General features: G+C 41.8%; 1 protein-coding gene across 4 annotated transcripts; it reads right to left on the bottom strand.

The window, feature by feature from the left end:
* Positions 1-1,785: 1,785 nt before the first annotated feature.
* On the bottom strand, positions 1,786-23,378 carry BEND3 (BEN domain containing 3). Of its 4 annotated transcripts, XM_054195966.1 has the most exons (5): positions 23,236-23,378; positions 17,276-17,385; positions 12,410-12,454; positions 11,718-11,941; positions 1,786-6,639 (listed from the first exon to the last, which is right to left on the bottom strand). In XM_054195966.1, exons 3-5 carry the CDS (start codon positions 12,441-12,443, stop codon positions 4,384-4,386), a joined length of 2,514 nt encoding a protein of 837 aa, XP_054051941.1. In that variant the 5' UTR covers positions 12,444-12,454; positions 17,276-17,385; positions 23,236-23,378; the 3' UTR covers positions 1,786-4,383. The 4 variants fall into 4 exon arrangements, with proteins under 4 accessions (XP_054051941.1, XP_054051942.1, XP_054051944.1 ...); XM_054195967.1 differs by lacking the exon at positions 17,276-17,385 and having other exon boundaries at positions 23,236-23,336; XM_054195969.1 differs by lacking the exons at positions 12,410-12,454; positions 17,276-17,385; positions 23,236-23,378 and having other exon boundaries at positions 10,558-11,859.
* Positions 23,379-24,144: the final 766 nt, after the last annotated feature.

Below are 24,144 nucleotides of genomic sequence, written 5' to 3'. Positions count from 1 at the left end.
AATAATACAGTGGAGGGGCTAACCTCCTGCCAGCCAGATGAGGTACAAGGAAAATGTTGTGAACATGATGGAGTTCTGATTTTGTTAGGAGTCGCCTGCTTCCAGCACAGGGACTGGCCAACGCAGGGCAGGTCCTTCAGCCAGCGCTCTGCCGCAGGAGAGGTGACCTCTCAGAACAGGATTGATATCAGCCGTGACAAAGACAATGATGAGTATTAAGTATTCTGTAAGAAATTTGTGTAAGAGTTTTGTGTAAGAAATTATCACTACCGGTCAGAAGTTTAGATGAACGGCTTCTATAATGGAGGGGGAGAGATGAGGATTTCGAAAGCACTGTTACTACTAGAAATTTACCTATCTTAATATTTACTAGGGCAAAAAAAAGTAGGTAGGAAAGAATGAAGACAAACAAATGGGGATTTCTTTCTTTTTCTGTCCTTAGCAAAGAGAATCATAAGAGAGAATTAAGAGACAAAACTAAACCATCACTTTTCATTTTAAACAACATCAAGCACATTTAAAAATATGTTTTCAGCATATTCCTGGGAAAGAAAAACCAGCTTGTAACTCTGTTGGTGCCAACTGGGTTGCAGGAAAAATGGAAAAAATAACAAAGTCAAACCAAGGAAGTGAAAAAATTTTGGCAAAGGCAGTGACGGAGTTTGATTTACTCAGACAAACCATAGGCATGAACCTACCACGCTCATTCTCCCATAGATTTTCAGAGTCATCAACTAAAATGTGCACGGTAAGTAAGAACACCTGTCAATTTCTGCCCCATCCTCTGTACAGGCAAGACATTGAATTTTCCAGCTGTTTCACATCCCTTTAATCAGCGAAACAAAATCTGAATAAAAATAAATTATGCATAAAACCTGCATATTATTTTGTGTGCTTCTCGGGGCCGTAGAATTCATGTTAGCCTCTCCCAGCACGAATTTAGACCTGGTGTGCCTTTGCAGAGCATCGGGCACACAATTCCCTGTTTCTCACTGCTATAACACAATATAAATATCAAACAATAAGTGAAAAGAAACAAATAACAGATTAAAAAAAATGTATCTAGAAATAGATTATGTGCATTTGGAAGACAAGAAAAAAGTCACAAACATTTCCTAGAACATGAAACAGTTTGGTGGCTGTAATGCATTAGCATAACAAAGTGGCTGACTTGAAGTAAAGATTTTTCTCATTTGCAAACTTGTTGTCTGCGGAATAGAATACAGTTAATGGGCAATAAACTGATGCATACTTGATCTCCCTTTTGATGCGCCGTTCTACATCTTTTACAGAGCTTCTAAGTAAGTTTTTAATTTGTAGAAAATGGGTAAGACAAAAAAAAAAATAAAGAGCTATGATGTATTACAGTGTTTCTTTTAGACAGCTGTTGGAAGTGGGCTATTCAATGCTTATCCAAAGCTGGTATATTTAAACTATAAGAAGTAGATAGAGACACTTGATATTCACCTTAACACAGGGTTTACTGACCTGGTAGGTAGAAAGTAATGTTCCTCCCCAGGAAGCCAGCGTGTGCACGGCTACGCACGCTCCAAACACTTCAATATCTAGCAATCTTCCCATCATAGCCTCCCTTTCAAAACAACAGGTTTATTCTTTTAAACAAAAAAAAAAGTGGGAAAGACAGAGAAGTCTTTTAAAATGGCTGCAGCAGGTATTTTCATTCATGTATTATTGACCAGCTAAGGTTATCTCAGATCTTAGTAACAGCCTTTATAGGAAAAAAATTCCTGCTCGTACTCAAGCAATCACCAGACAACATTCCTCTTGTATGAAAATAATATACCTTTAATTTATTTACAGGACTGACCGACTGGATGAAGTGGCTGTACTTCAGATGCACTGCAAGAGCTTTCATTAGTGAACTATGTCACTATTCATACGTCTGTATTTTCTTGATATCAGTTATAAAACATACAATCAAACGAATCATGAAAGGGTTGTGAAGAGTGAGATACAAGGAATGTACACAGCAATTAGACAGAAGAGAAAAAAAGATTAAAATCTTCCTATACCCACTTTCAAAAATGTAATTTTCAAAGGTGAAAATTATTTTTTCATTACTTAGTAGATAATATGAATGGACTGTTTTTTTGACTTAATGTCAACATCTGCAGTAAAAGCCAGTATGTCTGAAATTTGCATGCTAGCTAGTAACATCTGTCAGTTCTACAAAAGTTTAACATATATCGAATTCTTCTGGGAGCTTTGACATCGCTACGTGGTGAAACATGTATGACATTAAGATAAGAAAATATAACTATATTTCTTACCTTCTGGCCAGCCATTCGCAACAACAAATTAAGCAGCTGTTAATAATTTCTGTCGTTTTATATCTCCCATAAAAGTGCATGTGAAAAATTTCACAGAGGTGCTAGGTAGCATACAATTACAAGAGAAAGCCTTGGTTTCCGATACATTCAGTTTGCTAAATTTATGCACTAAAATGAAAGATAAGATGCAGACATTGTGGTATCAGTTCTTTATCTTTGGTAAAATGTTCTCATTTTATTATAGCCATATTTGCTCTGATATCCATTTTGTGCATGGCCTGCTATTATTTAAACCAACAGGAAACATTTAAATGGATATAAACAGTATCAGTGTATTATTTAGTACATTCATGACTTTCTTCATACATTCTTTGAGAATGTTGCTAGCGTATGGGGAAAATGAGCATATGCTACGATCTATTATGATTTACTCCCACTTTAATATTACTAGTTCTTGCCATTAGGAAAAAACATTTTGTTTTGCTTTTAAAAGAAAGGGATCAATATGACTCTAAACTCTAAAAATCTGAAGTAAAAATATCAAGTATTTTGTACTTTCTTACAAATGCTAAAGTAGAAAATTACACTGGAGCCGACTTAAAATTTGATACTATGACCCATCTAAGTAAACAACAAAAAAGGACCACAGAAAACATCAACAATTGCTCCAAGGTTTTCTGGCAATGGTCAGTAGGTGACCACTGTCTTTACTGTCTTAAAAATCCATGGATGACTCTCTCTCACCATTTCTGTCAGTATTTAAAGGAAAAAAAGAAAAAAAAAAGGAGGAAAACTAGTTTTAAAGCAGCACTCTCCAGTGACAAATCATACAGCAAATTCACATTGGGTTCTGGGTGGTCTTTGTTACACTTGAACATATTAATGATGCAAACTTGACCGTATGAACCAAAGTTATACATACACAGTTATGTCTCCAAATAGCTACTAATTACACTAAATCAATTTGGCAAAGTGAGAGAGTTCAATATGCCCACACCTGAAATATCCAGATGGTGCTGCATTCACACAAAGGATAAGTTACATTACCACAGCTCATACATGGGGACCCTGAAACACTTAATTCCATCACAAAACCAATCTTTGCACGTACTTTTTACATATGTAATTCAATATGAATACTGGAAACCTTTGGAATCATGATTTTGATAGACAGTAAGGTCTAAAATTTTTCTAAGTTCTTGTTTCGTGTCTTTTTGTTGTTGTTGTTGTTTTTGTTATTTGACAAATTGAGTGGCAAGCAGGTGACGGCAAGATATTCCAGGGGTATAGGCTTGGGTCTGTTCTACTGGCTTTACTCAGACAAGCCATCCTCACTCGCGCCAGCAGTGACACTGGACAAAACAAAAAAAAGAACTCCCAGGGGCAGGATCGAGCTTGTGGCGACAATATTAAAAAAACCCATTCACATTGTGTCTACGCTCACATCTCAATTCCTCAACAATTAATTCTTGCTTTCAGAAATAAAACCTGGGTAACACTCAAAAATGCAAATAACACCATTCTGACCCATTATTTGACACAGTCTTATTATTTTCAGTATCTCAGTATCATCAAAAACAAAACACATGTGAAGCTGCAATGACTGTAGAAGCGAAGTCTAATATTCCAACGATTTCCAATGAACGTGGCACTTCCAAATTTAAATTAAGTTTAAATTTCAAACTCCGAATTAACTACCAAGACTGTTCAGAAGGGTTTAATGAAAAACTGCCCCTGAAGAGCACAATGATTTAAAAAAAAAATCCTTTATTGTTAGAAAGTGATAAAAAAGGAAGATGCAGAAATGGGGAGTGGAGTAATAGAGTTTCAATACATGTATTTGCACCAGTGAAACTCATGCTCTTAGCAAGTCATTGATAGCTCTGTCACCGATGACTTAACGGTCTTTACCCATGTACAAATGTAGTAAGCCACTTCCCACTGCTGCGGTGCCCACGTAGATGCAACACACACATTAAAACGCGACAAACTCAGTGCCTGACTGTCCTAGACGCTGAGCACCCTCGGCTCCCGACAGGCCCTTCAGTCTAAACCAAAGCATAATCCTGACAATAATTTAGTGGTCAAAGTCTTAGGAATTTTTTGCTTTCTTTGCTTTTTTCAGTATATCACACTTTTTTCTGTTAGGACGCCGGCATCTTTCATCAATGCTCGGTATACATTCATAATGCCATACTTCTTCCATTTTCTCCACGGGGTAAACTGCCTCCACGTAATGACGGATCAGTCTCAGCCTGATAGGATCGAGCTGTTTTTTGTTACAAGCACCTGAATGGTTGTATTGCAGTCTGAGATTCTCTGGAGTAAAGAGTTCGGGGAAGAGTCTTACGAGAAGCCTGGCAGCAAAGTTGCCGACCGACAGGCTCTGCTGCACTATCTCTCTTACCTCCTTATCAGACAGCAAATACAGAGAAGGCACGGGGAAGTCTGGATTAGGAACAACGAGTTCATCAAGTGGTATCTTGCAAAAATCCTTGCTGCTTCTTTCCGGTGGCAGCGGCGGCCCTTCGAATTCTTCTCGAAACCTCTCAGGGTTTATTGCATAGCTGAGAAATTCCCTCCTGTCGGGCCCCGGCACGTGGATTTTCCGTTGCTGTTGGTACGTCCGCCTTTGCTCCGTGTCTCTTCGTCGACACCTCTCGTCAAGCTTCCCAACAAACTCCAACGTCCACACTCTGTCATTTTTTGCTCTGGGGTACAGTATCTGCACATAATGTCGAATTAATTTAATTCTAGTGGGGTCGAGCTGTTTCTTGCCTAAAGATCCACTACAGTTGTATTGCTTCCGTAAGTTTTCATGAGTAAACAGTTCAGGAAATAAGAGAACAAGCAATCGAGAGGCAAAGTTGCCTATGGAAAGACTGCTTTCATATATGCTTTTAATCTGTTCTTTGTTCAACAGGTAATCTGGGACAGGGACATCGAAATCGGGAGGGGGAAAGTCAAGTTTGTCAAAGTCTATGGGTACAAGCCAAATTTTTTTTGAGCGTCTGCCAGGTTTTTCATATTCAAAACTGTCTTCCACTTTTATGATTGATACATCGTCTGGTAAACTAGAAGAATCGTAACAGTCATCTCTCATCTGATCACATTCACTTCCATCCATATATGTATTTTCGAGCTCATCGTTTATTCGCTGCACACACTGCTGCAACCAGGCTTCTTCTTCTTGCACATCTGGGAAGTAAATTTCAGTGTACCTACGGATTATTTGAAGCCGATGAGGATCCAGCAGTTGTTTTCCAGAGTCTCCAAAGCAGCTGTACCTTTCCGCTAATTTTCTGTGGTCGAAGAGTTCTGGAAACAACCTGTGTAACAAAAAAACAGAAAATTCCCCTGGAGAAGAAGCTTCATCTAAAAATTCATTGAGATCCTGAGCATCCAGCATATAATCTGAGGCAATGGCACTACTCCTGTCCAAGGACAAAGCTTCCTCCTGCTCTTTATCCTCCATAAAATGAGAGGACTCGACCTGCTCAGTCTCATAAAAACTGGACGATTGCACATTCTGCTGACTGTTTTCCATTTCCCTTTGAGCCCAAAATCTATTGAAAAAATCGTTGACTTGAGGCAAACACTCCACCTGCCACACAGCTGTATTCTTCACAGAAGGATAACAAACTTCCACATAGTTGCGGATAAGCTGCAGATGAAGAGATTCAAGTTTCCTTTTGTTGAGAAAGCCGCATGCGCTGCAGCTTCTGCTGAACTCATCGTCGCTGAACAGCTCTGGGAAGAGCTGCACGAGCAACCGGCAAGCGAGGTCTCCGCCTGATGTGCTTTGATCCATGATTTGTTTGAGCTCCGCAGAAGTCAGCTGGTACTCCGGGGGAGGCCTGAAGTCTGCAACGGACTCTGCTGGACTGACTTGCTTTTTAATTCTGCTAACCTCCAGAGACAACAGGTCAACCTTACTGTGAAGCTGAGTCATATTGGTATTGAGGGTGTTAAGCGTGTAAAACATTTTCTGTATCAAAGAATAAATATTTGGGTCAGAATCTGCGGTGGCAGCTGTTACGGCAATGGCTGCAGCCGAGTCCCTTTTGCGTTGATCGTTCAAAGTCCGAAGATGCGAGGGACTGCTGGGGTTGATTTTTTCAAACAACTCGTAAGAAGCAAACTGCTCGGCTCCCGGCGGGTTCTTCTTCTCCGTGATTTTGTGTGAGATGCCATAGAGAGGTTTTTTGTAAGATGGAGTGGTTATGTCACTGAAGGATTCTTCTTCACAGAGCCATGTTACATTAGGATTCTTGTTCTTGTTTGGCTGCTCTGCATTTACCTGAGTGGGTGAGGCAGTATCTCTGTTCTTCATGTTTGAAAGGGGGCCCTTTGAATGAATAAATATTGTATTAGTAAGACTGCCTTAAAAACATTCGCTATAAATATATGCCCCTTAAGCAGGCAGTTATATAAATATGCAAAGTCAAATTTTCTCCAGAGGACTTAGTTGTGTTAAATACATCAAAATTAATAAATTCACCAGGAAAAATAAAATTACAGTAAAGTATTATTTAGGTTTTTTGTTTTGTTTTGGCTCATGGCTTTCTCCATGGAAGAGAAATGCAATAATAATCCTTAGTACTCTTTACCGACAGAGCTCTAAATACTCTCCCAAATTAAGTATCAATATGCTTCACCTTGCATATGAGGATCTTGGGCTGTAGGGAATTTGGGTGGCAACAAGTCAGCGACAGAGCCGAGAATAGAATCTAGATTTTCTGACTCCTAGTCCTGTGACCTTGCCACTGCCTCCAACAACTGCATTTGACATTCCAGCACTCTCTTTAGGTTAGCTTCTGAACATACCACAAAGGCTGTAAGACACCAAAATTATGCTTATTCTCTTCTTTCTGGCGTGAAAGGTTTTTTAAAATCTTTATAATGGTGTACAACTCCTAAACAAATTCTAAGAATGACAGTAGTTTTTTAAAAAAGTATACTATTTAAATAATAAAAACTTAAAACCAAAGTGGAAAGTACATTTCAAAAGGGAAGACTGAGATTTCTCTATTTCTGAAAGGCAGGGAAGTTTAAACTCATGGGTTTCTAATTTTCTAAATTATTTATATGAAAAACAATAATGAGCTCTTAAGGAATTAATGTGCTCAGTAATGCCTAACCCTTCCTCACTGCTTGAAATTGGAAGGAAGCATTTTCATCAACTCACAGCAAATATGCAGGGCTTGGGTGGGTTGGGTTTTTTTGCAAACACATATATATTGCAAATAATTCTTAGGAAGTTAAGTAGATACAACAGACTCAAAACCCAACATACAGAATTCAAGCATGAGAAAACACTTACAGATTTTAGAGAAGACTGTGCTGAAACATTTTGCTTGGCTTGTTCCACAGAACATAATTAGATAAAAAACACAGAATTTGCATTCAATTATTAAAACAAATGGAACACAGACTTGAGGTCCAAGCTGAGAGCCACAAGCAATTTGAAATTCTAGTGAAGACCCCACTACGTCCTGCAGTGAGGAACTTGAAATAAGATTCCTTTCTGAAAAAACAGAACTGTAACACTCATGAAATTAATCTGGCCCCTATGTGTACTCACACTTGGCATCTGCTTACTGCAGTGACAAATTGAATCTAATTACTTTTTAATTTCTTAACGCAATATACACTCAAAAAAGGCTCAGAATGAACAAGCTGGTTTCCACTCCCAGTTTAGAAACCAGCAGACTCAATTAAATTGAAGCTGTGTTTCCAAGTTCTGCTCTCGTTCACATCACACAACCCTACATATGAAACCTCGTGTTTTCACATCCAAAGCTGTGTGGATGGACAGATGATAAAAGCATAACGCAAAGGCAATATCTTTCACAGCGCGCAGAATTCCTAGCCATGGTGGTGCCTAGGACACCTGACTTCCAGGTCCCATTTAGAAGCCTGTCCCTCCAGTCCCGCTCATATTAAAGCACATTTGCTATGAGGACAGCAAGGAACCAGAACCCTGGAACAGCACCAGCTATTAAAGCGTGACTTTACCCCAGCAAATGATATGATATACCCTAACTAAATTAGCTCTTTGTGACTTGTAAAATACCAGAACACAAGAGACCGAATTGCGAGCAGACTGCAATGCACATTGCTCCCACCTAACTGTAGGCTCCCGCACTGGGACCGAAGTCATCACACACCACCTCTACCTGCCAGTGGAGAAACAGAGGTATTTCCAGGTGGTTATAGAGCTCACCCAAACAGGCATCACCTGAAAGCAGGTCATTAAAATTTCCACTGACAATAAACACAGTTCTGCTCCCCAGTCAGGCACCCACACTGAATTACAAATTTCTTTTACCATTTTAGATCAAAAGAACAAAACAAAACTGCAATTCTGGAGAATACATTTCTCACATGTAAAGTGAGACCTGCTACCTAAGTAGCTAGCTCTTCCTTAACACTCCTGTTTTCAGAGAATATTCCAAATAGTCCTTCACATAGAAGGTACGATTCATCCAATTTCTTCTACACTAAATAGCTTGCCACGGGCCACCAGTTGCCTGTCAGTTCTCATCAGAACTCCTGCCGTACCTGTTCCCTAATTAATTATATAATAAAACTTGGCGATGTGCGGGTAACTTCATTAATGAACACCTCGCACACAGAGCCAGGGCAAAGCAATATTAGAATGTGTATTAAGCAGCACAAATTCATTGCCTTAAGTGACAGTGAGTATTGAGAAAGTTTGTATTCTTAGTTTTGGACGCAGTGCTCTGGAGGAGGGGAAGAGCTCGCGCTAAGAACTGCGGCAGATCTCTGCGATGGCAGCAGAACTGCTGCCCTTTCACTAATGCAGCTCACAGTGTTTGGATCTGGTTGCGGGACAGATTTGGTTATCTGCATTTCAGAAACACATAGTCAGTGCACGACTAACAGATGACAACGCATTTGGGCCTATATTTAAGGATTTTCTATTTCAGATGCATTCTCATTTTCTTTCCTTTTGCTTGTAATTTTCTTGTCTTTACACAGTTTTAATTCAGGAATAGCACTATCCACAGCATAAAAACATGGCTTTTCATAAATTCTCCCATTAAACTGGTATTTCTAGTATTTAAAATTTGTAATTGGTTTTCTGTAACACTGATCTTTAAACATTGATGTATATATCAATAATACTACACCTATTTAAGCTGACCAGTTTTAATATACCATCAAAAAATAATCAAAGATATTGTTCTATGAGACTCAATGCACATAAGATAGTGCTGCTTTTTATATTACACATGCACAGCATGTTTTCTTATTATATACATTCTTTGAATCTTTGCAAAATGCACTATTTTGGTAAACATCGACCAACATAATTGTGAAATAGTCTCTCACATTATCTCTTGGAGTTCTAAGCCAAGTTTTAAAAGTTGTTTAGTTACCGCTCTGCTCAGTGCTAAAGTCCATCCAATTTATGACCTTTATTATGCTTAATAAATGAAGTCTAAATATCTGTAAGAATACAGAACATAATATCCTAGCATATGAGTAAAGAGGAATAAATATATGAGCGAGAAACATATAAAATGATTCTCGAGAAACATATAAAATGATTCTATCAAACACATGAGAACTTGGAAATCTCTTGCGCTTTTTTTAAAGAAAAGAAAATTAGGGAAAATTGATTTCTGGTTATGAAGTGACAATTAGAATTTAAAAAAAAAAAAAAACACAACAGAAATGTCTTCTGATAGAAAGTCATTTGTAATATAATCACCAGACCAATAGTACAGTTATATAACATAAAAAGTACAGCTCTACTTCTATCATACATAGATGCCCATGTGGTGTAGTAAATATACTAGATGCATGATATTCTCAAAAATAATTAACATTTTGTCCTCTGTTTAAACAGAAATAGTTAATGAAGTCATCAACTAAAACAAAATATTGGTACTAGAAAAGTAATTAACTTTTAAAAGTGTTGTTAGGATTGAGGACTATTTCTGGTTGGTTATTTAACTAAATATGCTGATTCACTGGGGTCGGTCCAGAATGAATTTTCATCATGGTTACTGGGTCACTTTCTGATATTATAAGTCCGAAGTTATAATTAAGTTCAAATAATTTAAAAAATTTATTACAGGCAAACAGCAAACAGTAAAATACAAAGCAAGCACAGTTCAGAGACCATTATGAAGCTTTTTCAGGATTCTGAATGTAAGTAAAACAATTGTAAAAAGAAAAAGAGAAAGGAAAAGAAAAGAAAAGAAAGAAACCGTGTAATAAGATTAAAACCTACCTACCACAGGCATTCAGGGAAAAAAACAGCCCCGAGAAGTCAGAGAGATGACAGTCAAGAAAAAGAAATATGAAGAGCTATGGCTAGAAAGGAGACACGAAATGCACAAATACAACACGGAATAACTGGCTAGGTAGCAGAACAGCAGAAAAGGATATGTGCATTAGAGTAGGTCATAAACTAAATATAACCCAGGGCCTGAAGTTATTCAAAAGAGGATGAATTTGAATCTAGGTTATTTTAATAAAGTGCTGAGTGTGAAAAACTGGAGGTCGTTATCCTGCTCTAGAGGGTGTTTGAAGAGATGTGACTCCAACACTGGACATTACCCTTTCAGTAATCTCAAAGAGAACAACAAAAATATAAGGTGACTCCTGAAAAAGAGCTGAAGAAAGAGAATTTTAGTCTTGGAAAGGAAGGGCTGAAGGTGGACAACATCACACCAATTTTCCCGTGTGCAGAAGACTTTTCTAGGAATAGATGATCACCGCTCTCCCTACTGAAAAGAACAAGGACAAAAAGAAACTGGCTCAGTTTCAGGAAAGATTAATGAAAATCTCCAATTGCTAGAGAGGTGAAACACTAGAACAGGATAGTGGAAGAGACTGGGCATCTCCTTCACCAGCTGGACAGACATCTGGGTTGTCACAAGTGGGTTGGTGCACCAGAAGTTGTAATACATTCTGCTCTTGATATGCTGACGTCTTCTGCATCCCTGCATTTTTATCATTCAAGTAATACACAAATTTATACTTGTCTCACTGACATCAAAATCCGTGTCACAGAAAGAAGAATTACAGCCCTGATTCTACCACTGAGGATCCAGCTGAAGGATTGTGTGACATGAGAGGGACTGTAATCAGAGTCACGCTCAGTTAATCCAAATCACTACCTGCTCCTACGTTCTCTGACAAACAACAAAAATATACTTCACATGAATGAATTAACCTATATGTGTATTTCATAGATACGATCACATTATTTAAAGAAATACCCAGACAAGTAACGTGCGCAAATTGGGTTAAGATTAGCCATATTTGATTCAAACTCGTTACTAATGCAAATCTAGTTAACTGACTTGCATTTTGCCTATAGCAGCAATGAATTTAGGCTATGAAATATGAACAGTAAAATCGCGCAGTCATGTATAGAGAAGTCACCTCTTGTGTAAAGCGTCTTTTCTTCACACTGGGTAAGACATCTTGCTGGCTCCCTGAACCATCACACCCAAGTGAGGTCTGTTTCCGTTTGTTGGAATCCTGTAGGCAAGTAACTGCGCCATCCAGTGTGTGTTTCTCAGCAGATCTGGATGTTACTGAGCAGTCTAGAGCTTCATCTTCGTTTTCTGTTTCTACTTTCACAATAGTTTTTTTAGGAATTTTTACTGGAAAAAGAGAAAGTTCAGAAAGATAAAGCACTCTCTCCAGAAAACCATGACACCCTTAATACAATCTTTTGTGGTTTGATTCTTTTTTATGAAAATGTGGTTTGAAGAACATCATTATTTTTTATGACTTGTACCATAACTGTATGGTGAAGTCACCCCAAAATCAAGTTTTTTATTATGCTAGGAACAATTCTGTCATCCAGTAAATGACAGTTTCTTCCCCAAAGAAGAGTCTAAAGTATAAACAAATAAAGTTACAGTAGGAAGATTTTTTTTGAGGGGGAGGAAGGACGTAGAGCAGAAAATAAAATGAGTAACAAAGGTAACGGTGTGCTTTAGATAGCTTTTTAAAAACCATTAATGTAATTTGTCTTGATCCAAGCGCATTCTTTATCACGTTACAAAGGCTTTCATTCAACAAGTATTTTTGTCTGATCATAAATTACACAAAATATAATATTTTACCTTCATCATCAGCAGTGATTTCAGCTGAATTCATCTTCTATTTCACTAAAGAACAAAAAAAATATACAAAAATAAATACCAGCATCTTCTGGAATCAGGAAATACCTGCATCTGTTCTTATAATTACTTTTAATCTAGAACCATTGGGCATTAACAGCCCATGAATAATTTCCAACCTGTACATTTGTAGAACGTAGCTATTTTCAATAAATTTCATGGCCATCTATAGACCTGCAAACTATATGGCAAACTGCATATGGCAGCTAGGAATGTACTTAAAACTATATGTCTTTTTCTGGCATGGAGAAAATTTAAATTCCTTTTAACCTTCTCTATAAATTACCTTGTCAGTATATAAATGGAAGTTAACTGTATTAAACTCTCCATCCTGTACCAAGTCACTACTTCTTATTACAGTCTTTTTATATTGTCATTGTGGGTGATCCAAAGTCATCACACAAGGAAAACTCATCATAAACTGCAATATACATGCTGGAGTAAGTTTTCATTTAGAAGTCTTCGATCTTTTGATATGGACTGCATTAATTCAAGGAGAGCAATCTGTAAAACTACAGTAACCACTTTTTTTTTCTAACTGTCAGCCTCTAAATAATGTAAGAATGCTTTTTGAAAGGAAAACCAAGTATTTCTATTATTCTAGCATGATTTTAGCATTATTTCTCATATGAAAGACTCAGTTGTGTTTCTGTTTCCTTGAAAACTAATTTTGCAAGTTGCTTGGGGGCAAACATAAATCTGTGGACATATTCCTAAAAGATATTCTAAATCTTTTGGAGATCTACAAAGCAAACAACCTAATCAGATCTCATGGACCGTTACAGGGCACACAGCTGCAAACTGACACTCTCAACTGGTAAACTGGTGACTGGTAAACTGTCACACACCGCTCATGTTCATTTACACGCAGCATTATGTTTAGTTGGCCCCAGAATATTACTGCTTTACATTTTCCACAGCTACATTCTTCTTTCGAATAATTTTCTTTCAACTGTTCCTGCCTGTCCTTTAGCCAAGGTCTGAAACCAAGTCAGGCTTCTCTCTGCTGGAGCAAGTGAATAAAGCAACCCATCAATCAAAAGTGTACGTACAGTCCAGCAGTGGGAATTATAATGAAATTTAAAAGAGAAATGAGGAGAGAAAGAGAGGGAATCTGTTTTGGAAGGAGAAAAAAGTCTCTATCTTACTTTCGAATACCGTTCAATGGAATTATTTTTTTTAATCTCAAAATAGTGTTAAAAAACTCTGCAATCGCTCGAATACTGAGTAGTTATGAATTTTTCTTCGACAGTAACTGATGGCTGTTAATGGTAAGTATGAGATCCCATTGAGGGTAAGATTTTGTACGAATACACTACAATGGGTAGCACACACACCCAAACAAAAGATGCATGAGGTTATAGAAATCAGCTCATACTACTCTAGAAGCCAAAACATCCTCTGATGTGCTGATCTTCAACACGGTCCCCATATATAGCCTTATAAAGGGCATCCTCAAGAGGATAACATGAGATTGCCTTCATCATCACATCACCAGAAAAAGTCTCTCTCAGTTAGAAGTAGGGCCCTTAGATATCTCTTCCTTTTACCCACCAAAATCCCCTATTTCAAGAGTTGCGTTTATTAACTGATCCACATATAAATTATGCCAGCTTATAATCACTTCACTTAAACTTGTGCAAACTCTGTAGAGACATAACAGGACAAAGAGGTTGCCCGGAGAGGTGGTAGATGCCCCATCCCTGGAAGTACTCAAGGTCAGGTTGAACTGGGCTCTGAGCAACCTGATCGAGTTGAAGATGTCCCTGCTCATTGCAGAGGGGTTGGACTACATGACCTTTAAAGTCCCTTCCAACCCAAATTATTCTATGACAACAGCATGAAACGTAAGTTGGCCACACCAACTCCTAAACTACCTGATAAGCACTGGTGAGGGTTAATACCCAGTCTTATTAACCCAACATTATTTATGAATTTAGAAACAGCCACTACAGCTCTTTATGAAAAATCCTAAGACAGTGTACTTCGCACAGCACCATCTAAAAGCTGCACTGAACCTTAAGAAAAGCACATAGTACTACATGGTCTTATTTTGCCCTGATATCCCAGATACATTGACATTCAGTTTCCAGATCTTTCTTACACTTTTCCACACTGCACTAGGCTTAGCTCTGAGAGATGTGGTACAAGATCAACTTGTGCCAGTGTTCAAGCAGTGTGACACAGAATCTTTTTGCGAGGGCCGGAGGTGACAGTAAGCAAATCTGCCGACACCACTACAGAATATTCTGTAATGGAAATCAAAACGGTTTTCCAGATAATGCTAGACTTATCTATTAGAGCAAAATGCTGAAAAGATGGCAAACACACAGAGTCAGAAGGGAAGAATATAAAGGTGGCAGTGGGGGGGAATGACAGGAAATATTTAGGAGGGGATATAGGGAATGTGTTTTCCTTCTAACTCCTGCTACTACTGCTATTCAAACAGGAAGAATGCTTTAGGAGAATTCCTCTGAGAGAATGCAAGGAAAGTGGAAGGAAAAGATAAATGAAGATCTGAATAGCCACTGAATAGCCATCCAGTTTTAAAAACTGGAAAAAGCAAAAATTTAATTAAGCAAAGTGCATACCTTGGTTAACTTTCTAAAGGACGCAAGAGCAGAAAGACCAAAGCTATCCTAAACTCAGGTCAAATGATATTAAGTCAAAACATTTTCACATATTCGAAGCAAAGTGTTAATACTTATGTTGCTTTTACTTTTTTTTCCCGAACTGCCAGAATACAATTAAAAGTGAATAGTCAAAAGAACATCAGAATCAATGAGTCCTGGAAATACTCGGTTTTGTATTTGAACTCTTTGGTGCCAAACAAAGCATGAGCTCCAACCCAGTTTTGGGAAGCCCTTGTAATCTCTCTCTCATTATCTGGTTTCCTACCTTCTTGTGAGATTTGCAAGAACTTTGGTATTATGAGAAAATGAAGCACGTATAACAGCTCCTGTCAAGACACAGGAGTCAGCTGCCCCTCTGATTTCCTGCCTCATAGTCCCACCTGCTCTCTCGGTCAAGCATGGCTGCCCACCTTAAGTGAGCTCTTCCAGCTTGATAAAGCTGCCAGAAAACAATTCACAATTCACTTCTTTCTTTGCCAGGTTACTTTTCTTCTAACTCAGAGAGGCAAAGAGTACGGCAAGTAATCGGTCCCAGCTCAGGAGCATGCACGAAGTTTGGAACAGAAAGGAAAGATTAAAAATCTCTCCGACACCAGCAAGCCACTGGCTCGGTTCAACCATTTCATGAAACTCCACTTACCATCTATTTACACAACCATCTCTCTTCAAATTTGGGTAGCAATGGACTCACAAGTAAGTAGTGAGCAGACACAGAGATATCAACAGAGCAACTGCATCATTGCTTCCATAGGAAATCAGGGCCTATGGGAAGGGGGAAAGTCTGTGTGTGTGCGTGTACATGTCCATGCATGCATGCCCATGTAAGGTTAACAACAATAATTTTGTTGGTTGTTTAAAGTCCGCTAAAGATAAAACATGTCAGATTCTTTAAAATGCTGTTTGCAGTGAATCAGTACTTATGAATAGTAATTATTGCCTCCGTAGAAGAGGCAGCAGTGTCAAAATCTGTTTTGAGGCAGCATTCTGGCTCAGATTATGAGAATAAACAAAGCTGGAGAAAAAAAGACCTAAAAGAACTTGGGACTAAACAGTACACAAAGCAATTGAGTAAGAAAACCATCCAGTAAAACAAACACCTGTCAGTCCTTCTTTGTCAGGTTGAGTATACAAACATATTTCATTCTTACCTTATAAGTCTTTTTTTTTCAAAACAGAAGATAAATAGACGTATCATCCTTAGGCTAATTCTGACTCAATGCTATCCACAGGACAGCAGTTAGCTAGTTCTAGGAAGGGCTGAGCACCCTGTGCTGAAACTGGGAGCCCGGGTCTGCAGTGGTGACTGGCAGAGCAAACAGCTTTGGCAGCTTTATCTTGCTGGGATATAGATGGATGCTGCAGCACATCCTACTTTCTGGTGAAAAGAGGATCTGGAAGGAGGATTCCAAAATACACCAAACACCTACAACAGCAGCTACGTCAATAGCCAGATCCTGATCCTAATGAAGAGAATTGGCGTTGTAGCCTAAGCACTGTTTCTCTAAATTTTAGCTGAAACTTCAGGTATTTCCACCTGAAGTGGCCAAAAAATCATGCTTTACAAAATATGAACATAAACCTTAAGCTTCAAGTTTTAGGATTTTGCTTGTAAATATTTTAACTTGTGAACCAAGCTATTTTAGAAGCATTTTCTCTGGCTTTTTTGGTTGCTATCTTGTGTGTAAAGTAAAATTCCAAACAATGTGTGAAGAGTTCAGAAACGCCTAATGAAACAGGCATACCAATAGGTAAACATACTGTTTCTCTATGCTTATGATGAAACATGGGTAAAACACTCAGAAAGAGTAACTCTTATAACCCTGATTATGGATCCTACACCTCTGAGCACTAAAAATGAAGTGAATAGCTAATACTCTCACTTTTTCCTCAAAGGAGACTCTTCTTTTGATTAATGGCAGTCTGCTTCTAGTAGTCATTACTTAAACTTATCTAATGTAGGATAGACAGGAAGATGTGTAGCACTTGGACAAATTCAACAATCAAGGAAGAAGTAAACGGACCCCATCCTCCCAATGCAAACAATAAATCATTAGATTTTACTGCCTACGTTTCATCTATTGAGAACGGCCTCCTTGAAAACAGTTTGCAGTTTAAAATTTCTATGTAATCAATGTCTCAAAATAAACACCTTGCTGATGAATCAGCATGTACTCACCTTCCCATCTAAACTGCCTTGATAGCTACTAGTGCTGGTACTGTACAGACACTTGTGCTGAGCCACTGCTAGGTGTCACGCAACGAAGCCTGTGGGATGCCAGCACTCACCTGGGAAGACACAAACATTCCTTTTGGCTCAGTCCTCCAGACTCACCCACACATCCTGACACTTCCAAAACAGTTAAAAAAGATCAACCGAAAAAGACAGTTTTCTTAAGGTTAGTAAAGCTTCATTCTTCTAAGAAAAGTGAATACAAATACCTAGATTTGCAATCATGCAAACGACGATACTATTCTTTTTAAACTAATGTACAATGAGCCTATTTGCAGAGAATGAACGTGATATACAGCACTGTGTCCTGTTTCAAGTTAAGCTACTTCACATAAATTCAGTATGCATTACAGTCTAACTCTAGACACCAATCTAAGCGCGTTTGATTTCTGATCTTGTGATTTGCAGCAAGATCCAGAAATCCCACTCAGCAACCAGCTAAACTTGTAGGTGGCTATAAATTCTAGACACCAAGTTTCCGGTGGACCACATACACAAAACCTTTTGAGCTCTGCTGGGACTGCTGCACTAGGAACTCCTCTGCATCTGGCACACATTCAACACCCATTTTCAGAATACACTCAGTACTTTGGGACTCTCGTAGAGAACAGTCATAAATAAGTGCAGGATATTTCACTTACGAATGGCACAATGGTTAAATAGGTATTTGGGAGCCAGAAAATCTGTTTTATTTATTTATTACCTTGGCTGTCACTATTGCCCAAATCCCCTTCCCACAGATCCAGCTCTCCCTTCTTCTCATCAGGTTAGACGAGGAACGAGACAAGTCAATGAAGGGACTCAACGCTCCCTACTTCCATTGGTATCACTTAGACACATGCCTCTACTCAAAAGACTCACCAGGTTATGATACTTCATTGTATCATTGTAACATTTTGCTAATAACATTCAACATTGAAACGGTATTCATGGTGGCTAACAGGGAACCTCAGTGCACAGCCCAAAGCTGTGAGTCCCGAAGCATGTATTACCAAAAATGTGCCTACCCGAAATGTGCACTGAAACCTTAAGGATTTAAAGAGCTTAGGTACAAAAGATTTCATGTGTAAGGGAGCAAATTGCAAATCATACTCTAAATGTATTTTAGTCTCATATCATCTAGTATAATGCAGAATGCTACTAAAAAGTAGCATAAAAGTGTACCTGCTTAGTTGTTGATATATAAACCAGAACTGAATCATAAGCCTAAGTTAAACCATGCCACCATGTGCATTCTCCTCCTCTGATCTACCACTTAACAATTACTCATGTGTTGGCCTTGGAGGATGCTTTCCCTACCTGTCTGATGCTTGTGACTGTTGTAAAAGTGCAAGGCAAAGAGAAAAGATCTGGCTGATAATGTAAGATCAAGGCAGTTCTCTGCCTTTGCAAACATTCCTAAAGACAGCCTGATTGATGACTTGCAAGTTCTGACTTAAAAAAACAAACATAAAAAGTCCACCAGAAAAAATACTGTTGTTCTGCTGTTCATAACTAAACAATGTAACTCTTTACTCTTCAAACTCACACATCTAAGTTCCGACAACTGAAAAAAAAAGGCACAAAACCCATGTAGAAAGGAATAAAAGTGCACACATGCTGTATGTGGTGGAAAGCAATTCTGATTTCATAACACTTGTTAATTATAATTACAAATGTAAATGAATCATTATCTTAACTAATATACCCTAAAATAACAAGAATGCCCGTTATCACTTTTATAGAAGTTTGCCATTATTAATGTAAATGTTTGCATAACACACTACTGTTCAGTTCGTTAACGCATGGTAAATGTGTAGATGCTGCTTCTTGAATGCACACCATCCCACTAAATATTTTTGCATCTCCATGTAGGTTGGCAGGAATTCTTCCCTATTTCTTCTCTAATTCTTCACTATTGATTATAAGAATGTTATTAGAAATACAAAGGTTGAGATATTGTGTATTATAAGATGTTCATTCCTTTTAAAACCTCATGGTGGTACATTGCTTCATATATAAAACTCAGAGGCTTCAATGAAAAGTATTCTACTTGAGTGATGTTTGCTTCTGAAGAGAGGATTTGTCCTTTACATTTTGGTCAAAAGTTAAGTTATGTGTGTTTGCTAGCAACATTAAAATGTGTTTAATAGCATATGTGGAATAAGCTGCCCAATTTCCTTGCTTTCAACACGCAGTGAGAGATACAACGCCCCTCTTAAAGCACAGGTAACCTAGCAAAGCTAAATAAATGATGGGAATATCAAAAAAGCCAAAAAACCAGTACCTCCTCCTAAGGAGCTAACATTGTCTAAATTTAGGAAGATCTGTACATTGACCTGGTGTTTAACAGCCAAAAGCAGCACCTCCTCTTACATATGCCTCTGGTAATAGGACTTTATCACTAAATGACAATGGTATTTATTATGCTACATAACTAGAGTGTGGTTTACCCAGAGACAACCAAAACTATTGTATATATACTGAGCCTCAGCAAGTAGTTAAGGCACTCACTGGACAGTCAAGTGTCTGAGGTCCTGCTCCCTGTCTCTGGGTCTCTCTCTGTATTTTACATGAAACATGCACTGGATAAAACACAGAAAGCAATGGATGCTTCCCACGGGAAGCCCACGGTTTCGAAAGCAGGTGTGGGTTAGGTGGAAATAGTCCTGTCCCGTGCAGCAGGTGAGCCGAGGGCTGCTCCAACCACCCACTGACAGTGTGACATACTGTCCCTCATGAAATTTTAGAAGAACAATTCCTGCATAACACTTTGAAATAACGAGAGCAAGCACCCGTTCTTGACACGCAGCCCTGCAGCCCCAGCAGGAGACAGGAGCGAAGGCAGGCGCCTCTGCGCAGGCTGCCCAGGAGCTGCCTCCTGCTTGGGGCGCGTGTGGCTTTCCAGGCTGCCTCTTGAAAAGCTCTCCTGCTGGGCTGCAGCAGCAAACCTAGAGAGAGAACTAAGAGTTCTGGGTTCTGCTTTGGGAGCCAAGTAATCTGCATCTTTTACTTCCTGGCTGTAGCACTGGGTTCAATAATTTCAGTATTGCAATTATCCTCGGGGTACATTTGATTCCTCCAATTTGTAAAAAACAATGCTGCTCAAATTCAATTCAACAGAATTACACATAAATACCACTCCAAAATTGAGCCGTAAAATGTATTTCTTAGAGGCAATGTTTGCTTTCTGTTGAGTTCCATGAACCAGTGATTTGCAGAATTTTGACAAGAACTTCTCAAAAAATCAACACAATGGATTTTTTTTTCCTGGACTTTTTTGCATTTTCATAAATATTTTTATTTTTTATTTAATTATCCTTCTATTGCTGAAAACCTCATCACCACACTTATTGGTATGATGCTCAGAACAAGCAAATAACCAGAAAGGGTCACTGTGAGTATACTGCCTGAAACAAGGTAACTTCCTAATGTTACAAATTACACCTAAAACTATTATAACAGACAGAAACTGGGGAGGGAGGAGGAAATCTGTACTGTTTGATTTGTCCACCTGACTGTACTTTGTACATATTTAGGTAGGTTTCCTTATAACTTGTGACTTTTCTGAGGAAAAATTTTGAAAAGGCTTGGGAAGTTACTTAAAAAGGCAGCAGGTTGAAGAAGTCTGATACCTGAAACCCCTTTAATTAAAAAAAAAAAAAAAATCTATTTCAACTTGACTACCCATCTTGAAAAAACTATGAAACAAGAATGTTGCCTCAGTTAACTGAATGAGCAAAACACAAGTAGACAATATAAAGAATACTAAAAGCAGATGTTTTCTATCCTATCAATTTTGAGGTAGTAGGGGGCTGCTAGTGACCCAAGAGTGGAGTTCTTGAGTAAAATTTATTATTGATATCCAGTACTGATACTTGAAATATTAAATACCTTAGAAAACAGTATTCCACCATTACAATCATGTTCCAACTATAAATACATGTATAACAAGTCTAAAATTATGAAAAAATATTTTGAAAAGAACCAGCAGATGTTGTTGGAAGCATTACACTTACGGACACTAAAATCCCTATACTTAACATAGTTTGAAAACCTCCTCTGCTGCCCTGAGGAAGAGGACAGGAAGCCTCAAGTCTCCACTGAAGCCAGCCTTGCAACGAGGGCATTTTGCCAGTAGAACTTACAGGGCATGTTCTCAATTTGGGTCTCTTTTAATTTCATTTTACTTACATCTGCAGATGCAGTTTAAATTTAAAAAAAAAAAATAATTAAATAACTCTTCTCATTTTTCCCACAAGTTGCCTAAAGCTGAAGTTTTCTCAACCTGTCCCCTGTATTTTATCAAACACCAATTTAATCTTGCACTGGCCAGCAAAATACTAACCTAGTTTATTTCCACAGTTAATACGTCAATTTTGTTTTGCTTCAATTAGGTTTTCCCCCCCCATCTATTAGGAACATTTTGTTTTCCTCAATGCTTTATTCTCTTTCCCCTCATTCTTTGCTTGTATTTTAAAATACTGTTCCAGATGAACTTTGTACAGGCAATGTAAAATCTCATCCAAACTGCAATCAACTTTCCCTTTTTTTTTTTTTACACGCTGGACTTACCTAAGCTATGAAAGTACTTAGCAAAGATGAAAAGCGCAGTTGGTCCAATGCTGAGTTTGATTTAGCAGGAGAGAAGAGGAAAATCTACCAACATATCTTGGCAACCATTTGTTTTATTAGATGTAATCATTCACGTAAATTCATAATCCGGTGACTAGGTATCAAGCAGAAGCAGGGAAAAGGGTTTTTTCTCCCCCTGTTCAAACGTCTCTGCCCCAGGGGTCGGGCACAGGCTGTTTTTTTACGGGTGGCAGCGACAGGCTCTACCCCGCACTTCAGCCCCAAGAGCTCTGGGGCTGCGTCAAGGCTGTGTGGCGGCCGTCACATGGCCGCTGGCCGGCCGCCGGATCGCCTGCCGCCGCTCCAGAGTTTGTTCCCTTCTGTTGACAAAGGGCTGCGCGGACGCACCGCAGGGGAAAGTAGGGTAGAGGCACCCGGCCATATGGGCAGGGGGGAACGGTTCCCCGCCGACTCCTCCGCTCCCGGCGGCGCACGAGTGACCACAGAACCACCGGCTCGACGCCCCGGACACCGTCCGCAGCAGGCAGGGGCCTAACCCCGGCCCCTTCTCGCTTTTACAGGGCTCCCGCGAAGCCACCGCGGGAGTGGGGGGGGGGGGGGGGGGGCGGTGGCGCAACCGCCGGGACTCCCCCGGTGGCGGCGGCCACGTGGGCGCGGCGCGGGCGGCGCGGCCCCGCCCCGGGGGCGGGGGCTGCGGTGAGGGAGACGCCCCCCGCGCACCCCGCACGCGGCGGCCGGGGACGCTTCCGCGGTCAGACCCACGAGCCCGAGGCGGCGGCGGCGGCGGTTGGTGCTTCCGGTCCGGACCCTGCCCGGGCGGATCTATGTGGCCGGCGCGCGGGGGGGGGGGGCGGGGGGAAAGGGACGGGGGAGAGGGGGGGCAAGGTGAGGCTGGAGGTGAGGGCGGCGTGACCGTTCCACTCTCCCCCGTCTAGCACACACCGCCCCCCCCCCCCCCCCCCCCCGCAGATGGAGGCACCCGGGCCGGGCGCGCGCGCCCCGCGCCGCAGCGCTATAGCAACGTTCCAAGCGACGAACAAAGAGCACACCACCACCCCCCCACACTCCGCCACCGGCAGCTCGCGCCCCGCCGCCGCGGGGGGGATGTGGGGAAGAGAGTGGGGGCGAGTCGCCGCCGGGGGGAGGGGCCGGCCCCGCGCCTCCCGCCGCCCCGCTCCCTCCCTCCCTCACCGGCGCGGCTCCCACCCCCCCCCTCCTCCTCCGTTCCTCCCCTACCCGCCGGGGCGGCGCTCCCCGCCGAGGGCTGCGCGGAGCGGCGTGTCCCCGTGTGTGTCCCCCCCCACCCGGCGAGCGGCGGCAGCGGGACTTACCTCGGCTGGTCGCGGGGGCCGCGGGAGCCCCGGGACGGCAGGGGGGCGGCTGGAGCGGCCGCCGCTGGTGCCCGCCTTTCCACCCCCCCCACACCCCCCCCCCGCTCTTTGTGTGCGAGGGTCCGCGCGCTGCGCTCTCGCGTGACGTGACGGGACCGTGTGTCATTTCCGCACAAGGACACTGAGCCCCGAGCCGCCGCGGCCAGCGCCACCCGCCGCCCCGGGGCAGGGGCAGAGGCGGGAGGGGAGGGGAGGGGAGGAGGGGGGGGGGGCGGGGAGGAGCAGGCCGCTCTCCCCCCCTCCCTCCCCTCCTCCCCACCCCCCGCCCTCCCCGGCGCTGCCACAGGGAACGCACGGTTCCCACTGGAGACCCCGCGCGCCCCCGCCCCCGCCGCGCGCGCCCCCGCCGCCCACTCGCCGCCGCGCGGCCAGCCCGCTCGCCCGCCCTCCCCCCGCCGCTCTCCTCCTTCCCCACCCCCACCCGCGACGCGCCCTCCCCGTCCCACGGCGCCCGCGGGGCACGGCCGCACGTGGGCCAGGGCTCAGGGACGCGGCCGGGCGTGACGGGGACCGGGACGGGGCGCGCGCCGGCCCGGCAAGGCGGCCGGCGCCGCGTGGAAGCGCGGCCCCGGCCGCGGTCTCGCCTGGCCGCGGCGCCGGCACCCGCGCGACGTGCACGCGGGGTCGGGGAGCTGGGGGGAGCGTGGGGGCGCATGCGTGTGCGCGGCCCGCCGCGGCCACGGAGGACGGCGGGGGGAAAGGGGGGGGGGGCCGTGCCCGCGCGCGCCCGGCGGCCCCCGCCGCGTGGCCACGGCCGGTGACGGGGAGGGGGGGAGCACGTGGCCGCGCGGCCCCGCACACCCGGCGCGCGCCGGCCGTTAACCACCCCCCCACGCCGCGCGCTCCTCC

This window comes from Rissa tridactyla, chromosome 3, assembly GCF_028500815.1.
Source record: "Rissa tridactyla isolate bRisTri1 chromosome 3, bRisTri1.patW.cur.20221130, whole genome shotgun sequence".
Taxonomy (NCBI): domain Eukaryota; kingdom Metazoa; phylum Chordata; class Aves; order Charadriiformes; family Laridae; genus Rissa; species Rissa tridactyla.
Note: the sequence above shows the minus strand (reverse complement) of the source record. Positions and strands in the feature narration are given on the sequence as shown.